We start from the raw sequence: 10044 nt of genomic DNA on the forward strand, positions 1-10044 counted from the left end.
ATAGCGCCGCGACGTCGACCAATCAAGGCCAAGGTGGAAAACGAAACGATACCAGCGTCAAGCTAAGTCAAATACCAAGTCAAGTGAGGTCGCAGCCAATCAGCGTCGACAACAGCTTCCCCGGCGACGTTGCTTGGCCTGGCTGGTTGATTGGTTGACGTCGCGGCGCCGTAGTGCGCATGCACGGCGTTCCCCCACCGCTAAAATAACTACCCGATAAGTTATTTCCGCTCCACGCTGAGTGTGAACTGGTGTGAACCATCATTAATTTACAAGACTTATGTTGTTTGGTCAGTTAATGAAGAAGTTGTTACAAATCTATTTTGTATTAACTGCTTCCTTGAAACTGAAGTTAATAAGTAAGTTTTAATATCCAGAGAGTACATGTACAGTGTTTTATTCTTCACTTTCATCGTTCTTTATTGTTTCTCTAGCAATGGCAGCAGAAAAGTGTTACATGATGGCATGTAACGTAGTTGAAGAAAGATTTATTTACAATTCTAAATATAAATAGTGAAAAGTATCACATCTTCAGATGATTTGTATCATGTGCGAACTGAAATTCAATGAATATTCAAAATGATCAGATGTGAGAGTGCATAACCACAATTTCAGGAAAGGTATTTTCTGACTTTGAGACTTCTGTTTACCGCAAAGCAACATAAATCTTCATTTTATCATTATAATTAGGTAAAAATTTAACTTAAGCAGGTACAGAAATACACTTAAAGGATGCGCTTCTACCTCAAATGACAGCACTATGAAACGTGTTGTAACATTATTCTCAAATGAACGAGAAGTAATTCTTGAACGTACATCACATGACAATTCCTTATCAGTTTTTTAAACATAAAACTAGGATCTCATTTACAATACAATGTTATAATAATGTTATTACTGATTAGAATATTCATAATTATATATCGTATTTTAATATTATAAGACCAATTTACAGGGATATAATTAATACAACAATATAACCATTTATTTTGAACAGATGTTCCAATGAACCTATAAACAATGGAACTAATGTTCGGCAGAGCGATCCAGCCTTGTCTCACGCAAGGCAAGCGCAAGAAAGAATTCAGGAATTCAGTAGGTTGAGAAGAGCGAGGCATCTCCTTGATGCTATTTCCCTCGCAAACGAATTATTGTCTGAGGGTTCTGACGTAGAGATATTGAGTCTTGTTAGTACGATTATAAAAAGATTCAAAGTTTTAGGGGTATTTAATCCACTGTTAGGTAAGAAAAGTATTTCAAGCGTGGCAGTATAACTACTTATTCTTATGTTTCTTCAAGTAACAAGTAACTTTTGCAGAAAATTCTAACGAAGATACAAGAGCGTCGATATTAAAGCCTCCTCACACTGGCGTATATCACTGCTGCACGTTCTGTTCGAGCGGTGGTAAAAGAGAGGCCATTTGCGGGTGTGGTGGAAGTATGCCTGGTAATATATATTTCAAATACTACAAGAATGGATCGTTCATTATTTGCAAACAAGATTATTTAATTAAAGGTGGATACAGAGGTTGTGGGCATGGTCACATTGGACATCCAGGCGTAAATCATTGGTCCTGTTGTGGATCGATCTTGCGACATGGATGCTGCTTGGCTCTTCAAAAAGACATATACCAACTGATATTTTAATACTACTGGTTTGAAATAAATTCTATTTTTTCATAGATACATATGTATGTATATATCATTATTTTTGTAAATAAGTCTTTATTGCATACAAATGGTAATACAAAATTATGTATCGGAACGCCATTGCACGTGTACCTTTCAGAAATAATATTCTGTCTTTATCACATTTCTTGGGCGTGTTACAGGAATGTTTCATTCTACCTCAAATGACAGTCTTATTATATTATTGCCTTTGGCCTATTACTTATAACTGGTATCATCACATGACAATTCATATTTGTACATAATTCGAATTTTATAGTACAAACTCTTTTGTTTCATAGAATTCCTGACTTTCTCAGAAACATAATACATACGCATTGCCTACATGCCTATAATACTAACCGATATCACCAGTCTTTTAGCCTTCAACAAATACCGCAACGTACCTATAATCCATTGAAACGAAGGTATCTCTGACTTCTTCAGAAGTACCATTCGCAAATGCATTTCGATCGTACTGTGTTAGAAGCATATCCAAAAGTATCTTTGCTCTCTGCAACACCGTGGTCAAGTACAAAGCTACCCTTTTCCCAGCTTCAGCAGCATTTTCGCTTGCGTGGCCCCTGTGCCGAACACTCCACATGCACTCTTTGCATGTTACCTGAAAAGAATAACTTGTTCACTTAAGTAGCACCGTTATCCGAGCAGAAAGTTATTACATAATCGAACATTTCGAACCTGTTGGCACGCGATACAGTAAAATCGCAATGCGTGTGTAGGATGCTTTTGGCAGAGTGCAGTACGTCGCACTTTGGTAGCTTCCCATAGTGGTTTTACAGAATGTTTCGACGGTCTCAACTCCATGGTGACTTGTTGCTGATGTTCCATTCCGCAGTTTGAACAGAAATTGCGGAGACAGGTGGAACACTGAACAAGCGCCTTTGAAAGTAAGAATTTACGATTAAGAGTGTTAGGTGCAGAATGATTAATTAAATAGTAGTGATCAGGATAGAGTGTAATGCATACTACAACTTCATTCGTACAAACGTCACAGAGAACTCTATTTGCAAGTCTGCTGCGTATAGCATCCATAACCAGACGGTGCTGAAGAGGATAATGCGGTGGAGGAACCGCTGAATTAGCGTTTGGTAATCGAAAGTCGCACAAAGGGCACATTTCGTAGTAATTACTCATTCTATCTGCGGATTGGGTACTGTGCACTCTACTGTCTTTCGACAGACTACGAACAGCTACGTGTACAGAGAAGAATACAACTTGAATTATATTTTCAAGCTGGATTAGGTACTTCGTGGCTTAAATATTTAGTTGTAGATCACTTACAGCTGCTCATTAATTCAGAAATACACGGCGAGCACATAGGATGCAAGCAAGGAAGAAGTCTTGGCTCTTGCATCCTTTTACCACATCTAGGGCACCGGAAGTCTTTATCATCCCCCGTTTTGAGAGAAGAAAAGATTTCCTCTTGCGTGTATTCGTCATTTATTCGGTCATTTGTATCGTAAAATGGTCCAGGAAGGGATTGATAAATGGAATCTGTCCCGTTTGTATTCCAGGAGAACGGCATCCTTGAATAATCGCCATAACTAAATGAAAGAAAGGTACGCAGTTATTGCAGGAATGTAGTAGTTGTAATCATCATTGAATGATTCATCTCCCCTCGCTCAGAGGTGCGCAAACTCAATGATTCAAGCGTTATATCTATCTTTAGAAGAAGTGGAGCCTTGGATGTTCCAGGAGAATTTACTTCAAATTTGAATAGTAAAAATAGTTCTTACCGCCCGTTTTTTGCGAAACCTAATAGTTCCGTATTAACAACTGGGTGTGTGTCCGCAACTTTATTTCTTCTCTTAGGCAACACACGATCCTCGTTATTAAGCTCGTTGTTTTCGTTTTCACTGTCCATCGACGTCTTTCTACCGCAGCAGCTCTTTATAGATTGATATTTGCGGCATTTAAAGAAATCCATAAACTCCACTAAGCTGCTAATCCAATTTGTAAGTTATATCAATTATATCGAAACGAGTCGTCTGAAAATTTGAATACAGAATTGGTAACACCGAGAGGTTTGATCCAGTGAGCTCACCAAGTTATAGAGAAATGCACGTATATCTGCTTGTAACGCGTATAGAAACTCGCCGACGGACGATACGAATACCCTTTGCACTACTTCACGTCTGCCATAGCGTAATGAGTTAAAAATAACGTTAAAGCGAGCGCATGCGGAGGGAATTCGTGACTATTTTACACTGAATTCCGAATCATGCTTGCCACTTATTACGTAGGTTTACAATTAACAGTATCTGAAGTGTACAAACGAGATGTATTACGGTGAAAAAATATATCTAATTATTGCAAAGCGCTTTGATATGCAATGTATTACATGTGCTCCAAAACCAAACTTCCAGGTCAAAGTAATGTTGCACGTTATCTATATGGATAACAAATTTTATTATTTATCCATACACGTGTAAAAATAAGATCGATGATATACATATTAAAGAGCAAGTATTACATACAAAGGATATATGGATAAGGAATGATTACTGTATATAAATACTAAATTCAAATACTTTCTAAGGCCGTGATCAAACCAGATTTGATCTGTTGTGCTATGCGAATCGCTCGTGTGTACAAACAGCGCTGCATCTACTATTACGTAATAATAAGCGCCTGAAATCCGAAGTATACAATACAGATAAATAAAAATAATATTATATTGAATAAGTCAAACAAGAAGCAATGAAGTGAGCGTGTGGTTCGCGTATCCTTTCTATTCGGTACCCTTAAGTACATCTATTTCATTAAATTCTTTTTTACAAGTGGCAATTTCTTTCATTCAGAAAATCGTATCGTTCTTGTTAGGTACGTGCTTAAAATTACAGCCCTGTAACTGACTAGTACTTTACGGTTCTTTGGCCAAACGTACACGAGTGTGCGTCGCTTAACGAGATCTTACGTCCTACACATCCCTGGAACGTACGATTAAATTACAATTTACTTGGTACAACTACGTGTTTAGATGTTAAAAGCTATGCTTATTACCTCAGGTCTTCACTCTAGAGCCAACTTTAATGAAGCCGTTTCGGGATTTACCATTTCTTACTTGACTGCTGTTTTTCGCCTTGCGATGCTCGAATAGGACGTCGTCGGAGTCTGTATCTGATTCGGATAGCACCATTTTGTGCGTTGAAACTGCAAAAAGAATTTTAGTACAAATTTCAGGCACGTGCCGGTATCTTGAATTAAGATAGAAAGATAAGAGTCGTACACGTGCTGCTATCATCCTCTGGTTCCGGTTGCAAAAGGGAGTAACGCGGTGGTTTCTTCTTAGCGCGAAGTGAACGTCGTTTGCCCGAACATATTCTTTGGCATAGACAAACGAGGCCCCAAATGAGGCCAACCCAACACACAACCAGAGATAATAATGCTATTATCACGTAGAGAATGCTCCAATCTGAAAAAATCAATTCCTCCATCTAATTGCACAATCCCGGAGCTTCGGGTTGAAACGTTCCATTAAAAATTCTTATTTCAACGTACCACAGTTGGAATCACCATTGCCGAAATACTTTTGTATCAAATTTTGCATCCAGAATGCTTCGCACATGCACAATCTTGTTTCTCGGTCGCATACTCCGTGGCCTGCGTAGGAATAAATTTCAAATGAGAACTGCATATACATATGCTTCGTATGATAAAATCTGCTTACCGGAACAATTGTTCTGACACACAGCAGTGTCGATGTTTGCCACAGATAATTGAAGAAGCCCAGAGTCCTGTCTCAGCTTTTCTTTCAATCGTTTAACTACCTCTGGTCCAGGCATGGTCATTTTCCCTCCTTTCTTTTCCACATAGAAGATTAAAACCGCTTTGCCTGTGTGCGGCTCTGCTCTCATGTTTTGAACGACTATCGATGCCTCGTCTCGTAGTAACATCTGTAGTTTCACTACCAACGAACTTTTTTGCGATACTGTTAACATGTGTGCTCCGATATTCAATGTTAACTCAACCAGGTGCAGTAACTGCGGATCTATAAAAAGAAACAAATATTATTTCACGTTTTATTACCGGATATGTCTTTCCTATTTCAAACGACTTACCAGGTTTCACAATCACAGACACAGTATCTTCACTACTGAGACCCTGATCATCCATTACCTTTAATCTAAAAACGTATCTGCCTGGGACTATGTCTGTCAGCTATAATCAGAAAAGTGTGAATGACACTAAAGTATTTATCACAAGATTCCATTTGCGCGCAGTTAGACGTTATTACCATTAAGACCGGCGACTTGTCTGTATCCTGAATTACAGTACCAATCGCCAGACTAGACGAATCTCTTGTCCACTGCCATTCGCTAATTCTTAAATCGTCAGTCGACTGAGATCCATTAATAATCAGCGCACTAACGGGTTCCACGACAATTTGATCGCCGCCCGCATTCGCTTTGGGAGGTGCGTTTTTATCTATGAAATAAAATTAATGCTACTCAGAACTTTTAAAAGCTTACTAATGTTCTTGCACAACTAGAACCCGATACACACTTTGCGTAACTTTTACTTTGACTGTATCAGAGTCTTTGTTCCCGTTATCATCGATCACAGTTAGCTTGAACTCATAATCACCCTTTGTTAATTTGGTAACATTAGTAACCGACTCATTAACTGCAGAGAATTCGGCGTTATTGGGTCCACTGTTAAAAATGTGTGTTATTACATTTCCAGGCAGGAACTGTTGAATATTATACGTAAAATGAAACCTACCTCACTTGCTCCCAATGGTAAGACACAATCTTAATATCGTCCTTGCTTTTCCGACCATCAAGTACAGTTTTGGTTTCTGGCAATGCTATAGTGATATCGTCGCTTGCATCAGCTACGGCGAAATCACAGAGAATGTGGTAACATACATGTTTAGACCAGCGGAGTATTTAAACATTGACAAATATATTTATAATCACCTTTCGGCGGTGTATTCGTAGGTGGTTTTACAAACACGTGAACTTCAGCTGTGGAGGACTGGTCAGAATCGTCTGTAACTTTTAGCACAAACGTATACATGCCCTCCTCTAAATTAGACAGCTGTAAATACGGCGTTCTCGTGTTTTGCATGTCCACCGCTTTATTCTGATCAGAGGGGCTCTTTGTCCATTCCCAGCTGGCAATTCCGTGATCATCTGTGCTTAAGTTACCATTCAGCGTTAGCGTGTTCTGAGGTAAATATATGATGGTATCTTGCACCGCGTTCGCGCTTGGAGGATAATCAGTTATTTTCAAAACCGTTATATTAGCACTCGTGGAATTTGTAATGTGATCGGAATCTTCAACGGTCAACCTAAGGAGAGCGACAAGTGTACTTGATTATCAAGAAGCTCTGTCTAACTGGCGTGCAACGCGTCCTGAAAGCCGCAATACTAACTTAAAAGTGTAATTGCCAGGAACTAGATTATCCAACTGTAACGTGGGTGTATCAACTAGATTTGGTTGATATCCAATAGGACCTTGCTGCAATTCCCAGTGATAAGAAATAACTCGGTCGTCGTCTTTGCTTGACGAGCCATCCAGCACAGCTCCAGTATTTGGTAGTTTCACAACTTGCGAGGCAGGCGAGATTATAGCAATCGGTGCTTGATTTATTCGTTTAGCTGCAACAAAATCGTTATCGGTACTGCTAGTTACACGCCGATAATAAGTAATTGCAAATAAGAAAGGAAAACTTACGTGGCAACACACTGACATTCGCGTATGCCTCACCGTAAGCATTTGGGTTGTTTACTGTCACTTTAAATGTATATAAACCCTCAGAGAGATTACTTAATTTAACAGTCATACGATTCTGATCAGTCATTATGCCAGTGTGGCCTTCCGGCTGACTTAGAAGACTCCAGGCATAATTGTAATGTTCATTTTCCTGCTCCGCGGGCACAGTGTAGGCGGACAATGTTACTTCGTTCTCCGGCAGGCGTACTTCCTTAGACACCGCAGAAACTAACAGTCGCTTCATAGGTGGTTTCATTGATGTACTGGCGTCTTTCATGATCTGCGCCTTTGCCTGTGGCGTGACGCCAAGTTGTACGTCCTCCCCCAAAGCACAAATGCCTGTCAAGAAGTATATGTATTAATGAACAGAAGTAACGCCAAGTTATGCGAATCAAACTGTGAAATAATTTGGCTGTACTTCCGAAAGGGACCAGTGGCTGAGCGAGATGAAACTTGGTGGGTATTACGAGGGGTGGTCCCCCTCTTAACAATATTTCTGTTGGCTTATACCGACGCAAAGCATTCCACTTTCCAACTTGTCCCGGGTATTAATATTGGTTGGGGCTAGATTAGGGCTCAAACCTCATCTCAATCGGCCACCAGTCCCTTTCGGAATAATCTTAATATATAAAGCAGAAAAGTGTTTGTGTGTTTGTCTGTCGCCTAAAAACTTTTGAACGTTAAACTCTAGAGTAACGAAATGTATCTCAGCTCATTATGCCTAGCTAATCCAGATGAATGTGACTATTTTCACAAGAAAATTAATGAATAAAACATTTCTTTTATATAAAATCAGAATCTAAATTTCGGACGAGGCCGAGTAGTAAAGCTAGTACCTAATAATTTTCATAAGGAATATCACTAACAGTACCTGCAAGATTACGTTTAAATCCAGTGGAGCATTGACAAATTCCTACATCCGACTTATCGCCGTCATTTTTAACGCATACTTCGTTGTCCAAACAATTTGTCTGAGTAATACAACTTATCCCATTTGTTGCACCGAAAAGGATATGATCTCCTTCTGTGCCATCCATAAGCAAGGTACTAGAAGCATTAATTTTAAAATTAATGAAATGAAATTGATTCAATCGTTTTCAAAGCTTACCCAGCATCGTCACTTTGATCCAACAAGTCACTCCATATTTCATCGTCCTCCACAGGCTTAACTAAAATCATGCTCGGCGGACTTTCATTTGCCAAATCCATTCTGTATAACGGCAAACATATTTTGGAGCTCTTGCATTGTACATGGTAGCAAGTACTATTGTGCATGAAGGCCACATTGCACGTGGGATTAGTGCAGCACGTGGCAACGCAATGTTTCATGCTGTTCGAATGGGGCTGACTAGCATATATTCCGCTGGAAAGATTACCACGAGGAGTGTAACTCGTGAAGACCTTGGGGTATAACGCTGGGCACAACATTTGCCATTTTGTGTCCCAGTCTGAAGAGTCACCAACGCAGTGTCCGAAGAGCAGTAGATACAATCCCAGGTAAAAGATCTCGAACATCTTAACTGGAAGATTAATCGAATATAACGTATTCATGGTTTGAGAGAAGAACTATGCGCAAAGTAACGTGTCTCGACACTTACTATTTCGCGAGGTTCCTACGTTGTTAATCGCACACTTTGAGGTGACTAATAAACGTTAAAATTATCTCAGGGAATGCTTCAGGTATTTATAAAACATCTGTCATCTCATGTATTGCTTCGCTATCAAACACCGACCACAGACTGTCGAAAGATTGTCCCGCTGGTATTAACCCCGAGTAATGTGCAGACGTACGCGGCACAGGCTTATCATATATTAGCAGCATGGTATTATCAACACCAACAGCTAGCTAATCAACTGTAGGGGCATTTATCATACTTCCTGTTATACCGGAATAAGGAAAGGTCAGGCGTAGAAAGATAAAATTCGAGGGCCCGTTGTCAGCACGAAATCTATATCGCCTTTAATTGACACCTTGAACTCGATAAACCCGCAGAAATAACTCATTCGTCGTAAAAGTCTGCGTGCCACTCGTTTGACAACTTGCACGCCTGCATCACCTGCGCTTGAGGAAAATAATCGCAGATGTCGACACCGGTAAAAATAATTGATAATGGATAAATCAACGGTGGGAATTACGAAATTTCTACGTATCAGATTTTCGTTGTACGCGCTATTTTTATTGGGGATGGGTTTCTCGAAGCGTCGAAACCACGAAACCTAAGAAAGCTTTGTGTTTCGAGGATTCGAAATTTTGCACTGTTTTCGAACTCTCGAGAACCCAGATAAGAAAAAGTATAAAATCAGTCGAATAAAGAATCGTTCGCAGCGAGTCTCGAGAATTTAAAAAATAGGTTCGAACCTACCCCTAATTTTTATCAACACCTGTACATCCTCCTTCACAGACAGTTTATCGTATCTTCAATTCGAAAGTGACATGGTGCTATATTGATTATGCAAATCAGACAGCTTGTGGATCTCACAGCTCGGCTTATTGAATAGTAATGGAATACGACAGGCTTTAATTAAAACGGTGTTCGTATCCTCATTTCTTATGCATCGAATCGTTAATTTAATAAAAAAAATTCTGTTAAAGAAAGCATGTATATTAGGGTGGCTCTTATTTACTCTTGGTAA

The 10044-nt window shown here is 39.5% G+C and overlaps 2 protein-coding genes and 1 long non-coding RNA gene across 5 annotated transcripts; 1 reads left to right on the forward strand and 2 right to left on the reverse strand.

Moving 5' to 3' along the window:
* The first annotated feature begins 218 nt into the window (after positions 1-218).
* Positions 219-1136, forward strand: LOC143371900 (uncharacterized). The gene is made up of 3 exons (XR_013086153.1): positions 219-359; positions 435-620; positions 998-1136. It is a non-coding gene; the product is annotated as an uncharacterized LOC143371900 (long non-coding RNA).
* Positions 1137-1705: 569 nt separating this feature from the next.
* LOC143371899 (E3 ubiquitin-protein ligase TRIM45) lies at positions 1706-3929 on the reverse strand. 3 transcript variants are annotated; one of them, XM_076817525.1, is made up of 6 exons: positions 3734-3929; positions 3426-3629; positions 2971-3233; positions 2656-2879; positions 2368-2568; positions 1706-2290 (listed from the first exon to the last, which is right to left on the reverse strand). In XM_076817525.1, the coding sequence occupies exons 2-6, from the start codon at positions 3614-3616 to the stop codon at positions 2048-2050; spliced, it is 1122 nt and encodes a 373-aa protein (XP_076673640.1). In that variant the 5' UTR covers positions 3617-3629; positions 3734-3929; the 3' UTR covers positions 1706-2047. The 3 variants fall into 3 exon arrangements, with proteins under 3 accessions (XP_076673640.1, XP_076673639.1, XP_076673638.1); XM_076817524.1 differs by having other exon boundaries at positions 3426-3677; XM_076817523.1 differs by having other exon boundaries at positions 3426-3929.
* A 133-nt stretch (positions 3930-4062) lies between these two features.
* On the reverse strand, positions 4063-9492 carry LOC143371898 (dyslexia-associated protein KIAA0319). The gene is made up of 15 exons (XM_076817522.1): positions 9009-9492; positions 8519-8930; positions 8282-8457; positions 7372-7749; positions 7070-7295; positions 6612-6985; positions 6415-6526; positions 6196-6344; positions 5927-6117; positions 5751-5850; positions 5360-5680; positions 5191-5292; positions 4919-5104; positions 4693-4842; positions 4063-4619 (listed from the first exon to the last, which is right to left on the reverse strand). The coding sequence occupies exons 2-14, from the start codon at positions 8923-8925 to the stop codon at positions 4694-4696; spliced, it is 2871 nt and encodes a 956-aa protein (XP_076673637.1). The 5' UTR covers positions 8926-8930; positions 9009-9492; the 3' UTR covers positions 4063-4619; position 4693.
* Between the last annotated feature and the right edge of the window lie 552 nt (positions 9493-10044).

This window comes from Andrena cerasifolii, chromosome 8, assembly GCF_050908995.1.
Source record: "Andrena cerasifolii isolate SP2316 chromosome 8, iyAndCera1_principal, whole genome shotgun sequence".
Classification (NCBI taxonomy): Eukaryota; Metazoa; Arthropoda; class Insecta; order Hymenoptera; family Andrenidae; genus Andrena; species Andrena cerasifolii.

Coding starts and splice junctions, on each gene's coding strand:
- LOC143371899 (XM_076817525.1), bottom strand. CDS start 3,616: ATGGATTTCTTTAAATGCCGCAAATATCAATCTATAAAGAGCTGCTGC. Junction 3,234..3,425: donor GGTTTCGCAAAAAACGGGCG/GTAAGAACTATT, acceptor TCTTTCATTTAG/TTATGGCGATTATTCAAGGA. Junction 2,880..2,970: donor TTCTGAATTAATGAGCAGCT/GTAAGTGATCTA, acceptor CTGTACACGTAG/CTGTTCGTAGTCTGTCGAAA.
- LOC143371898 (XM_076817522.1), bottom strand. CDS start 8,925: ATGTTCGAGATCTTTTACCTGGGATTGTATCTACTGCTCTTCGGACAC. Junction 6,118..6,195: donor CAAAGTAAAAGTTACGCAAA/GTGTGTATCGGG, acceptor TTTATTTCATAG/ATAAAAACGCACCTCCCAAA. Junction 5,293..5,359: donor GTGTCAGAACAATTGTTCCG/GTAAGCAGATTT, acceptor ATTCCTACGCAG/GCCACGGAGTATGCGACCGA.